Source organism: Odocoileus virginianus, chromosome 17 (genome assembly GCF_023699985.2).
Source record: "Odocoileus virginianus isolate 20LAN1187 ecotype Illinois chromosome 17, Ovbor_1.2, whole genome shotgun sequence".
Taxonomy (NCBI): Eukaryota; Metazoa; Chordata; class Mammalia; order Artiodactyla; family Cervidae; genus Odocoileus; species Odocoileus virginianus.
This window is the reverse complement of record NC_069690.1, coordinates 41,382,880-41,395,235: the sequence shown is the minus strand read 5'-3', so window position 1 is coordinate 41,395,235 and position 12,356 is coordinate 41,382,880. Positions and strand designations below refer to the sequence as shown.

Genomic DNA, 12,356 nt, shown 5'->3' with positions numbered 1-12,356 from the left:
CTTGTGCTAAAATCTGTCCCTCAAATTTCTTCCTTCTTGCCACATATCACACTTGTGAGCAATTTTACTGTCAAAGTTACTATTCCCCTTACTGCCCTTTACCCCAGTTTTTTCTATTGGGGGCTAAAAATGTATGATGTCTTTTTTAAAAAAGCATTTCACTACTTCTCAGACCTTTGACTACACTGGTGGTTGATCCAAAACTGAGTGAGGCATTCTACTGAATTAAATTTTGAGTCATCTTGATACACATGTTCCCAAATTGCCAGTATATTTGGGATACATGTTCTGATAGTAGAGACTTCTGTGTTTTTCAGATTCATAGGTCAGCCTACAGAGCTGTTCACCCATAATACAGTTGTACTGTGGCACTACTGCCCATGCTTCCCGCCCTGGGAGTAAAGGATCAGCATTTCAGGGGAGAGTAGAGTGATGTTTCCTTCCCTCCTGGAGAGCCAGTGCTAAACTGGTTTTGAACCAGATATATTTTGTCTTTGGTGTTCTCCTGCATTTCATTGTGTTTCAGGCTTCCTGTGTTGTCAGACTGATAACCTTCTCTGATCAGCACCTTGCCACCTTTCCCTCTCCTGGGGAGCCAATCCTAAACTAAGTTTTTGAACCAGATATATTTTGTTTTTGGCATTTTCCTACATCTCCTTGTGCTTCAGGCTTCCTTTGCTCTTAAGATTGATCAGCTTCTCTGATCAGCACCTTGCCACCTTTCAAGTACTTTTGACTTTAACTTGTGATAGTCAGATAAAGCTCTAAGCTCCCCCAGAGATTTTACGTATAGATTGTCTGAGAAATAGAAAATAAATTCATTTTCCACAAGGTAGTTAGGAATGGCCAGAGGAACTGCTCTGCATTTGAGGTGTATTGTAATCATTTCCCTTCCTGGAAGCTCTGAAGGAAGAAAGGAGCAGTAAAAGGAAGCCTTAGCTAAAGGCTCCTGACAAATCTGATGGATTAAGCTACCAAAAAGAAGCTAATCTGTGGTTCCTGTGAACAGTTCCTCCTTTGCTGTAGATACATTGGCTAAAGTTTCTCTCTCCCGTTTAGTTTCCTCTTTGACTTTGTTCTCTTCCTCTGGGTGCGTCTTCCTCCCGTGACTTAACCTTGAATTGTGTTTGCTGCAGAATGCCTGGTTTCGGAAATCCCGCTTCAAAGGAGGGAAGGGGAAAAAGCTGAACATTGGTGGAGGAGGCCTGGGCTACCGGGAGCGGCCTGGCCTTGGCTCTGAGAACTCGGTGAGTCCAAACTCTAGCAGTGTCCTTCAGACTGCTCCAGCGTCTTTCATGACGTTAGGACTGTTGTCATTTACCTGAGTCTCAGTGAGTTCAAAACGCTGTCATCTGCTGACTTGAGTCAGTACAGCACTGGTTCTTAATGTGACTTTATATTAAAGAAGATACTGTGTGTCCTTGACTGACTAGGTGTGCTCAGGAAATCAGTGTAGATTAGCACTGGTTCTCAAAGTGTGGTCCCTGGACTTGCAGAAAATGCAGTCTCATGGCCCACCCTAGACCTGCTGAATCAGACTCTGGAGGTGGGGCCTAGCGGTCTTTCTACACGCCATCCAGCATTGGCCTTGAGCCAGAGGGTCCCTCTATAATTCAGCTATATCTTGTAACTAAACGCACAAACAATACTACACTCTCTGGGAAATTGGTTCAGATACAAGAGCTAGCTTTTCTCACAAACCAAGTAACAAAAGCTCCCCCTGCCTGGCTTTCTTAACTTTCTTGTCACTTGATTCTTAAGCCAAGGAAGAAAGCTGTCAGTCTGCGTGTCTGGATCACCGTGGGTAACTTGGTGTCTTGGTGAAGTAGCCTGTCCCCGCATTACAGTGATGCTGCTGCTATGGATCATGCAGGTGATAGTGGTAATACCGAGCACTTAGGATGTGCCCGGCCAGTTCAAGCAGCCACACACGTTAACTCGGGCTTCACAGTCACTCTGAGTAAATACAGCTGATAGACTGAGGCACCCAAGGTTACACTGTGGGAAGCGTAGAAGCTGAGGTTCAGACTCTTCAGGGTTTGGATGTAGAGCCTGAGCAGTTATGTGTGTGCTGCACTGCCTTGTGGCCTTTTTAGCTTTAACATAATTTTTACACATTTACATAAACGTAATGTTTATGCCTATAAATAATACCAGGTGATCAGCTTTGGGCATAATCTGACCTCATTTCTGATTGTTAGGGTGGGTTCTCAGATTTAATGGGTTGAAAGGCATAAAAAAATCCCACACCTATTTCAGCTCCCTCTTGTTTCTAGCATATTGAGGCCCTTCTGTGGCAGTGGGCTTCCCTGCTTACTCTTCCTTTCTCATGAGTATGTTTATTTTTTAGGACCGAGGAAGTAACAACAATGTAATGAGCAATTATGAGGCCTACAAGCCCTCCACGGGAGCCATGGGAGACCGGCTGACGGCAATGAAAGCGGCTTTCCAGGTGTGAAATCAAGCACTTGGGGCAGTGGTGAGGGGCACTGATCTTCCTGAGATGGTAGCTGGCCTTGTACACTTGGTGCTGGATTTCCCGAGGGCCTTCCCCCGTTTTCAGTTCTGAATATCGGCTTAACTGCAGCTTACCTAGAGCTGCAGGTGTAGAGGCTGGACAAACCCCTGTTGCTGGGCGTCTCCTTCAGGCACACTCGGGGCCCTCGTCTTACAGCAGTGTCAGTGTTCCCTCCCTGCTCTACCAACTGTCAGGGCGCCAGGGCTCTTGTAACCTGGTTGAGTGCTTGCCGTTGCGTTATCTAAGACAAGTTTGGTTTTGTGCCTCTTGTGCCCTGAACTGCTCCTCATCCTTCTGTACCTCCAGTTAGCTAGCTGGGCCATTAGGTTTCTTACACTTCCTGTCTCACCCACTGCTGTTGTCTCTCTCTTAGTCACAGTACAAGAGTCACTTTGTTGCTGCCAGTTTAAGCAACCAGAAGGCTGGAAGCTCTGCGGCTGGGGCGAGCGGATGGACTAGTGCAGGAAGCTTGAATTCAGTTCCAACTAATTCAGCCCAGCAGGGCCACAGCAGTCCTGACAGCCCCATTGCCAGCGCCACGAAGGGTATCCCAGGCTTTGGCAGTACTGGGAACCTCAGCAGTGCCCCGGTGACCTACCCTTCTGCCGCAGCTCCGGGCGTCAACAACACAGCTTCAGGGAGTAACAGCCGAGAAGGGACTGGGGGTGGCAATGGGAAAAGAGAGCGATATACTGAGAACCGGGGTGGAAGTCGTCACAGTCATGGAGAGAGTGGCAATCGGCATGGCGATAGTCCACGTCATGGAGATGGGGGTCGCCATGGAGATGGGGGTCGCCATGGAGATGGATACCGCTACCCAGAGAGCAGCAGCCGTCACACTGACAGCCGCCGTCACGCTGATGGTCATCCTCACGGAGAAAACAGGCATGGAGGGGGCGGAGGCCGACACGGGGAGAGCCGGGGTGCCAGTGACGGTCGGAATGGTGAAAGCAGGAAGGAAAGTTGTAATCGTGAAAGCAAGGTGGACAGCCCCAAGGTGGACAAGATGGACAGCAAGACAGATAAGACTCCTGATGGTTTCGCTGTCCCTGAGCCACCCAAGCGCAAGAAAAGTCGATGGGACAGTTAGAGGGTATGTGCTGAAGCGTGAAATCAGTTGTCTTTAATTTTATTTTTAGATTTGGTAACTAGGTGTCTCAGGGCTGGGTTGGGGCCCAAGGTATAAGGACCCTGGGCCCTTAGTGGACAGCTGGAGTTTGGAGACGTGACCCATTCACCTAGGGAACGTTTCAGGTATTTTCTTGGGAAGCTGCTTTCGTCTTAGAAGCAGCCAGAGTCGGCAGCTTCTTTTGGCTCTGGGTGTCACGAGGGTCAGCTGAGGATACCTTGGGAGAAGGGGCCTTACAGGGCACAAAACTCACTCTAGGTTTATATGTATGTAGTGCATATTTTTTACTAAAATGTCACCTTAAAAACACCTACAAATTTTTCTGTGGCCAGGCAGTCCTCATCTGAGGCTGGGTTGATTCTACAGATCAGTCCTTGGAGGTGTTGGGGGTGTGCACTGAAGCACCTCCAAGCCTCTGCAAGGGGAGGTGGGGGCAGGGAGGGGCCTGATTCACGTGAGTTGATGCTCAGGTTTCCCAGCCAGGTTTGCGTCCAGCCCTGAGACAGGAAGCAGCAGCCTGCCAGACCCAGAGTCCCTGCAGCTGAGGGGAAAGACGATCCTGGAAACAGGACTGCTCTGGGCCTAAACTGTTGCTAAATTTAAAATGAAAAAAACAAAAACCCAACAACAGCTTTTAAAGTGTCTTCTATTTCATTGTATTTTTTTTAACTTGCCACAATGGTAGAAAAATCTTTTGCTGAAATGATTTTGATGATTTTTGTTTTATCTTGTTTATAAAAGGAAAAGAAATATACATACTTCAAATTTTGTGACTTTGTGAAGGTTTCTTTAAGATGTGCATTCCTTTCTGCTTGCTCTAGTAAATGTTTTACTACTGGGACCTGTGGATTGCTTGTCATTTCTCCTTCACCGTGAGTTGGAACATACAAATAGGACTTAGAACAGTGCACAGGGTGTGAACACCCAGGTGTTTTGGAGCTATCAAGTTCCCAGGAACTGAACTGTCAGAAAAGACATCTATGCTTCTGCTTTTATTCAGATGATAATGGGGGAAGACTTGAGAGTGCCCAGGCACAGACTGCAGTGACTGCGCTGTGGTAGGGAGCTCCCCTTAAAGGTGACTTACAAGTGGTGAGACTTCTTGCCCGGCGCCCCACGTCCTTCACGGAAGGGTGTGGGTTCCGATGGCACCGACAGGGCATGTTTAGCAGGGCTTTGATGGGAGCCCTTTCCTTCCAGTCAGTATGTTGCCCCCCTCACTGCCCAGGACCACAAAGAGTGCAGGTAGCTGGAACCTGTCTTTTCAAAGGCTGAGGCAGGCAAGGGCAGGGCTGGCACCAAGGAGGTCAGAAGGGGCACTGAATCCCTCCTCATCCACACAGTCCCTCAGAGGCCCTGGTGGCCCCGCTCACTTCCTCTTGTGCTTTTTCTTCTGCTCCTTCCTCTGCTGTGCTCTCTGGTCCTTTTTCATCCTCGAATCCACCACCTTGAAGTGACCTCTGACCCCAGCTGGCCGGCGCACTTTGCGCCCCACACCTTTTTTGGCTACAACGTAGGTAACCTGGCGTTTCTCCTTTCCAAGCCCAGCTTTCTTGTAGAGACTGTAAGCGGAAGACACAGGTTAGAGGCTTCCTGCTGCTCCCTGATTCCGTGTACCTTTGTGGGTGACCCCCGGCCCCTCACCTTCGAAGCTGTGCCACTTTCTCCCGTTCAGAGATGTCCACCGTGTTAACCACAGCTTCTGCCTTCTTCTTAGTCTGCTCCAGCTTCTTGAGCATCTGTCGGGGGGCCTCACAGTCAGGCCAGCCTCTTCTCCTACCCCTGCCCAGCCCACCAGCATCACAGGCAGCCCCATGCTCACCCTCCGCTTCTTTCTGGCCTTGGCCTCGGCCACTTTCTTGATGGGCCGCGCATTGATTTCCCGCCAGCGTTTCCGGTAGTGTTCCACCTCCTTCTTATCGACAGGCAACTGTCGTATCCTGTGCTGCTTTTCCTCCTGCACAAACCAGTCTGGAAGCTCCCCCTCATCCTCATTGAACGTGTACCTAGGTGGAGAGAACACCAGATCAGGCTTTCACAGAAACCATCCCTCCCACCCCCTACCCAGGTCGATTCTCATGACTTCCTGGCCCCTCACCGGCTGAAGGAGTCATCTATAAGGTCTCTCTTGGCTTTTTTGGAAGAGGCAATAACCGCACCTAGAGCAAGGCCTTCAGGGTCCAGGATCCGATGTTTCACTAGGGAGGGGGGCAGGTCACAGCTCAGCCCCCGACACCCACCTCCAGGTGGTGTTCCCTCCCACTGGGTGCAGAGCTCTCACCTGGGTCCTCGATAGGCACCACCTCAAACCCACCGTCGTCCTCTGACCTAGACCCGCGGCCGCGCTTCTTCCCGCGCTGTGATTTCCAGCTGTGGAAGAGGGGAAGGATGTGCACCCATGTCCCACTGTAACCCACGCCACCCAGACCCAACCCTAGTTCTTAGTGAAAACTGCCTGGGGAACTTGCAGAAACCTTGCCCCTCAGGCCGTACTGCAGACCACTTAAACCAGAACCATCTGCATTTCTCCATCTCCAACCCAGCTTACAGAGGATGGGGCAGAACCACTGCTGCTCCGTGAGCCCTTCTGTCAGCCGCCACCACTCACCTCTCCTCGTCCTCGCTGCTGTCGTCGCTGTCGGAGCCGCCGTCGCCGTCGCTCTCTTCCTCTCCAGGCCCAGGGGCGACCTCTGACCCCTTAGGAGCCCCCGCCCCCTTAGGGGCCTCACCCTGGCACGGGGGAGGCTTGCTTTCCATCTCCTCATTGGAAGGCGGTGGTGGCGGCCGCTGCCCCTTGCGACGGCTCTCATACAGCAGCTGGGCCTGACTGATCTCCAGGGCCTCGTCGGCATCGTCCTCAATCCCGCTGAAGCCGTCCTGCGATGGGGGAATCGTCAGGCACCCCTCTCCCGGGGAACGCCAGCCCTGGTGTGTCTCGGCCCCCAGCCTCTGCTTACCTTGGAGAACCACAGGCTGGCCTGTTCTTCCTGCAGCACCGCCTTTTCCTCTAATGGTACCAACAGTGGATTCTCTTCTTCCTCCTCTTTATCATCTTCCACTTCAGCAAATCGTACACTGTAGCCCCAAGGTAAGTGGGTGGATCAGTGCTCTGGAGGGCTTGCTGCCCCCAACTCCCACGGGGAACTTGAGCTGAGGGTGCCCTATAGACACCTCCCCAGACACCCCCCCTCCTGACACACACACACACACTCCTTACCACTTCTGGTCCTTTAGACTCTGAGGTTCTTTGACTCCTGCCAGCTCCTCTGGATCCAGGTCACTATCTAGAGATGCATCGTCGTCGTCCTCACCATCTGATATGTAGATGTCATCTCTTGGCAGGTCAGACAAAAATGTGTCTGCAGCACTCATGTCCCCCTGTGTTACCTCCTCTAACAACTGAAGGGCGACAGAAACAGAGGTCAAGGGCACCGACAAGGAACATACGGCTGTATTCCTCCCTGTTCGTCATCTTAGCTTATTCTCAGCAACATCAGAAAAAACACTGTGGCAAGTACATTACCTCCTTTCATTGACAGGGAGGTGATGGGGTTAACTGTTTAAAACACCCCACCCTAGGCCACGTCACTCAGCATTCTCTTCTTCAATTAGTGGAAGGAATAGGTTTATGGAAAAGCACCCCTTGGCCTAACTGGTGTCAAACTTTAAAATGTTTTAAAATCACTGGTTTTCAAATTACTCAGAACGCACCTTATCACTGGAGAATATCTACAACTGTTGTTTCCATTGAATAAAGGAGCCCAGCAACATACATCTAACAGGAAGAATTGTTTCACTTATAAATCACTTGTCAACTCCAAAATCTGTTCTCATGGCAAAGACAGCTACTATTTCCTGAATTACACACCAGGAATCACATCTAACCATCTTTGTTTATTCCTTCCTAACACCCTAGTAGGTGGTTTCTGTTAATATCTTTTACAGATGAGGAGACAAAGGATGCGAAAGTGGTGGTCCGCTCCAGGACCACTGTGCTCTCTGGCTCCTGTAAGATCTGACCCAGCTGTTACCTTTACACACAAGAGCCACAGAAGCTCATTTTATTTGTGATGCTGCTTTTGCCAGGAAAAGCCGAGTCTCTAGCATTCAGCAGAAGGCACCGTCCAACAGCCTAGAGTAGACAGGTGCTAACTTGGTCTCAGTGAACTGAACAACACTGTGCCCCGCCTCCCCGAGGGGAACTCCCAACATGTGCGCTGGTAACCCAGGCACCCTGGCTGCACTGCCTGTCACCTAATCTGGCAGCGAAAGCCTTGTGGTTCTGATGCTCTATTTCTACAAAGATAAACAAATCTACATCACACTCACAAAGCTTCCTACTCTGCCATTATTTTAGGTGTACATTCCCTCCTGGTCTTTGAAATATAAGGCTCTTGTTTTTTCCCAGCCTCCCCTCACCAAGTCATTCATGGGCGAGGACAGCAACCAGGAGCAAGATCATTCAGCGTACTGAACCAAAGGCCTCCGGGCCCCCACCTCTGAACGCCCGCTCAGGTCCTCCCATCTCCTGCGTGGGCCCCACCCCGCCTCACCTGGTGACCCCGGATGGTGCGCAGGGAGAACATGCCAGTCTCCCCCTCGTCTGCGATGGAAACCCCGGGAAGATCCATCTTCAGCTCCACGCGCTCCCGCTGCTTCCTCTGCTCACGCAGCAGCTTCTTCTTCTTCCTGAGGGGCCGGGTTGAGGAGCTCTGGAGATTCCCTAGCCAGGCCTTCCCACTCCCCCACTGAGGGACTCGGCCGTGGTGGTCCCCAGCTCCCCTCACCTCTTTAATTCTGCCACCTCCTGGGCCTTCATCTCCGCCAGGGTGCGGTTCAGCTGTTCCTCCTCCTCCTCCTCCTGAGATGGCTGCGGCCCAGTCCCCGCTGTGGACTCCTCCTCCTCTCCTTCCTCTTCCTCCCCTGAGCTGAGGCTGAAACAAGTGTCCCAGGAGCTGGCTATCTCCACGGACACCTCCCGCCGACACCCGCTCAGCGCCTGCCCTGGCTTGGCTCCCTCCTCACCTGATGTCCAGTGCCTTTGCTTGCTCTTTCAGCTTCTTGGCCATGTATCGCCGAAGCTTCGTCCTCCAGTTCAGTAGGGACCTGCCCCAGAAATACCATTCCTGACCCTACTGTCTCCATCTGTCAGCCTCCATCAACCTCCTCCTGGTTTAGGCCCATATCCCAAACCTCAAGTGTGAGCCACGTAAGTCCGAGGACTCAGGCCCCCACCCCGGACCTCCAGCACAGCAGCATCCTGTTCCCCGAGATCCAGCGTCATGTCCCTCCCAGGCCTCCCCACCGCCCTCGGGGCTCCCAGAACTTCTGCCCACCCCCAGCGCAAACCTGAGCTCCTTGCGCCCCAGCACTTTGATGTCCTGACAGCACACCCGTATGTCCTCGGTGGTGGCTGGATGCTGTGCCAGCTCACTGTCATCTAGTGAGATCTGTTCGGCGGGGAGAGGAGTGGGGAGATGCTCAGGCCCTGTTTCTGGGGCTCCCCCACAGCCCTCGAGTCTGGGAACTCACTTCACTGGCTTTGGAGAGGAAGTCAACAGGGTTGGCAGCTCGGAGGAAGTCAGTGACGGAGGTTCGGTGATAGAGAGTGAGGTCGCCCTCAGCATAGCCTTCAGCCTTTAGAAGGGAGATAACGAAGGTTGAGCAGTCAGTCCCTTCCAGGGTGTCTGTAGGACCCACCAGGCCCAGCCTCCCCCAAGTTCCAGGACCTGAGAGTGGCCCCACCCCTAACACACCTTTGGCTTCTTCTTAGTCACCAATTCTGTAACAGTCTTGGCCTGAACTTCGACTTCCTTGAAGGCAAACTTGGGGTCAAAGAATTTACTGTCAACCTTGTCAGGAGCCAGGAAACCTAAGGTAATAAGATTCGTGAGCAAGTGTGCTTTGGTAGGTAGGAGACTGAATCAAGAGAACAAAGGAAGTTACACCAACCCTGGCAGACTACAAAGATCTCCGCAGATTCATGACGAGAGGCTTGGGGCTTGGTGGCCTGGACACGGCGGAAGAGCTGCTGGAAGATCCACAGTAAGGGCTGATAGTCACGAGAACGGAAAACCTTTGTGATGAAGCAGCCACCACGGCCCAGAAAGTCACAAGCCAAACGCAGAGCCATCAACGTCAAATGGGCTATGGGAAAGAGATGGTAAGGTGAGGACCTCGGCAGCCTGAGAGGGCATGCCCGCCTCCACCCTTATCTCCACGTCCTCCAACCCCAGCACCTTGGGAGTAAGCATCATGGGCCCAGCTAGCCCCGACGTTGGGGGCCCCATCATTGAGCACAACATCAACCTTCCAGGTTTTCAGCTCCTTCCTCAGGGCCTACAGAGAAGGAAGAGATTACTGCAACTGAAATCCAGACATGGCTATGAACAGAATCACTGGTTCAGCCATCTGTCCACCCAATCATTTGCTGAGTGCCCGCCACAGGCCAATTCCTATGCCGTGGACAGGTGATACAATGATAAGCAAACCTATCTGTCCTCATAGAGCTTAGTCTACTAGAGAACCTGCTGGAAAGGATTTCATGGAAATCTCTGCACTTCCTCCAACTCCGAAGACTTCTTTCCTGAATAAACAAAGGCTAGATGGACACCCTGTCTTTTGGGCCTTATCATACAGACAATGTGTGGGCACTGCTTAGGGCATGGTAAGCAAGAAAAATGCGCCTTCAGGGGATCCAGGTGGGAAGAGGGATGGATGCAGATGTCTACACATTAGAAGGACAGGAAAAGGGAGGTTCCCATTACCTGCCTACAGCGTTCTGTTGTGATGTCCTCCTGGAGTGTCACCACATTGGGAAGAGGCTTGATTGGGACCAGATCCACTCCTGGAAAAAAAGAGTGCAGAGGATTCCAAAAGGCTGCCTCAAGCAGGGAGGAAGGAAATGCAGAACCACAGTGTCTCACTCTCCACCCCCCTGGAACACCTAAGAGAGCCACTGGTCACTCACCCACAATAAGACTGGATACAGGCATAAACTTGGCAGCCACTTGCAGCCTATAAGAGAGAAGTAAAGATTAAAATACCACCCCTCCCACCCCCTCGACAATCTGATCTCCCAGCTTCTAGTGCTGGGAGTCTCTGGGACCTGGGACCTTCTGCTGCAGTGTTTGCAGTTGAACAAACAACTCCTCAAGTAATAAAATATAAACAAACCACAAGTGACTAAAAATAACCATATGCATGCCCAGCTTGGGTGAATTTGGGGCAAGAAGATACAAAAAGACCAAAAAACAAACAAATCCACTGCCACTTATGAAGGGCTAGGAGCAAAAGCACTCACCATCACCAAAGGGGTGAGCAAACCACCTAAGCCACTCCTAAGGCTGGGCTTCTAGACACACAACCCTCATCCCATATAAAGAATCAGCTCACACCCTCTCCGGGAGCTAGCAAGCAAAGGAACTTGTTACTTGTTCTCATGCCCTCCTGCTGCAGCAGGGGCCCCAATAAAGCTTTGCCTGAATTTCCTGTCTGGCCTCTAATCAATTTCTATTGACTGGGGAAGGCAAAGAACCCTGGTCTGGGAAAGACTGAAGGCAGGAAAAGGGGATGACAGAAGATGAGATAGTTGGATAGCATCAACAACTCGATGGACATGAGTCTGAGCAAGCTCCAGGAGTTGGTGATGGACAGGGAGGCCGGGTGTGCAGAAGTCCACGGGGTCGCAATGAGTCAGACACGACTGAGCAACTGAATGGAACTGAAGAACCCTGGTCAATACCAGCCAAACGTATGTACACGTTCCAAATCTTCCCTCCTGAAGTTTATAGTTCTGGGGAGTACAGAAATATGAGGCTGGTATTACTGTATCCCTCCCGCCCCTCAACGCAATTCTCAGTCATCCAAGGCTGGAACCCTGAAAGTTTCCATAAGGCGCGTCAGGTGCCAGGTGTTACCCACCATCCACCCGGTGCAGCGCACAGGTCCAGCAATGCTCGGGCTTTTTGCAGAAATTGAAAGCGGCGATTCAGCTGGATCAGCTTGAAAGCAGAGCGGGAGCGGTAACCTGGGGGCGGCGACAAAATACTTTAACAAGGTCCGCAAAGCGCTTTCCCAACGGGATTTCTGCGGCCTCCCGACCCACTACCCCTTCTGCGGAAGAGAAACTCAATATTTGGAAAGCGGGGCGAACCGACCGAGGTCGGTGGCTCGCCTGCTCTGACAGTACGAACCCTGACTCACCGGTCTCCTTCGCCAAGTGATAGAATTTGTCCCGCCGGCTCTTCCCGACTTTGCCCTTTTTGCCCATGGTGTAACGGGGGGGCACCACTCAATCGGGAGAGAAAGCAGAAGTTTGAACGTCTTCCCGGAGCACTAGATTCCGCTTTCCGTTCCCCACTCGCCGTCGCGGAGACACTCAGCTTCTTACTCCACACCACTCTCCGGCAGCCAGCACCTTTCTCTCCACCCTCTGAGAGGCACATGTGGGCAGCAAACGTACTTCCGCTTCCGCTTGCGTCGCTCGCGTCCCGGCTCCAAGTTTTCCGCCATTAAGAGCGTGGCTACAAATATTTTCTCTGTAATCCTTCCCCAGGTTTTGTTGGGAGCCGGCACCAGGAGAAAATGGCGCCAAAACAATTTCTAGAGAGTAACTTTAGGAGTTCTATGCCTTTTACACCAAAGATCCTGACCTCGCGTACCCCTCTATGGCCCTTGTTATTTGTTACCTTCCGTCCTCACATCCCG

The 12,356-nt window shown here is 51.7% G+C and overlaps 2 protein-coding genes across 3 annotated transcripts in view; one reads left to right on the top strand and one right to left on the bottom strand.

The window, feature by feature from the left end:
- Positions 1-4,488, top strand: part of DDX42 (DEAD-box helicase 42) — a 35,675-nt gene extending 31,187 nt beyond the window's left edge. For both annotated transcript variants that reach the window (XM_020875207.2, XM_070479512.1), the window contains 3 exons: positions 1,137-1,247; positions 2,351-2,452; positions 2,892-4,488. In XM_020875207.2, coding sequence (XP_020730866.1) covers positions 1,137-1,247; positions 2,351-2,452; positions 2,892-3,608 — 930 coding nt within the window. In that variant the 3' untranslated portion in view covers positions 3,609-4,488. The remainder of the gene's footprint in view (positions 1-1,136; positions 1,248-2,350; positions 2,453-2,891) is intronic.
- A 136-nt stretch (positions 4,489-4,624) lies between these two features.
- On the bottom strand, positions 4,625-12,351 carry FTSJ3 (FtsJ RNA 2'-O-methyltransferase 3). Its single transcript, XM_020875210.2, has 20 exons — positions 11,853-12,351; positions 11,571-11,676; positions 10,618-10,664; positions 10,415-10,494; positions 9,887-9,986; positions 9,600-9,794; positions 9,404-9,519; positions 9,180-9,284; positions 8,997-9,097; positions 8,673-8,753; positions 8,435-8,581; positions 8,201-8,336; positions 6,865-7,046; positions 6,605-6,722; positions 6,256-6,524; positions 5,929-6,017; positions 5,746-5,845; positions 5,470-5,653; positions 5,292-5,386; positions 4,625-5,209 (listed from the first exon to the last, which is right to left on the bottom strand). Exons 1-20 carry the CDS (start codon positions 11,917-11,919, stop codon positions 5,017-5,019), a joined length of 2,511 nt encoding a protein of 836 aa, XP_020730869.1. The 5' UTR covers positions 11,920-12,351; the 3' UTR covers positions 4,625-5,016.
- Positions 12,352-12,356: the final 5 nt, after the last annotated feature.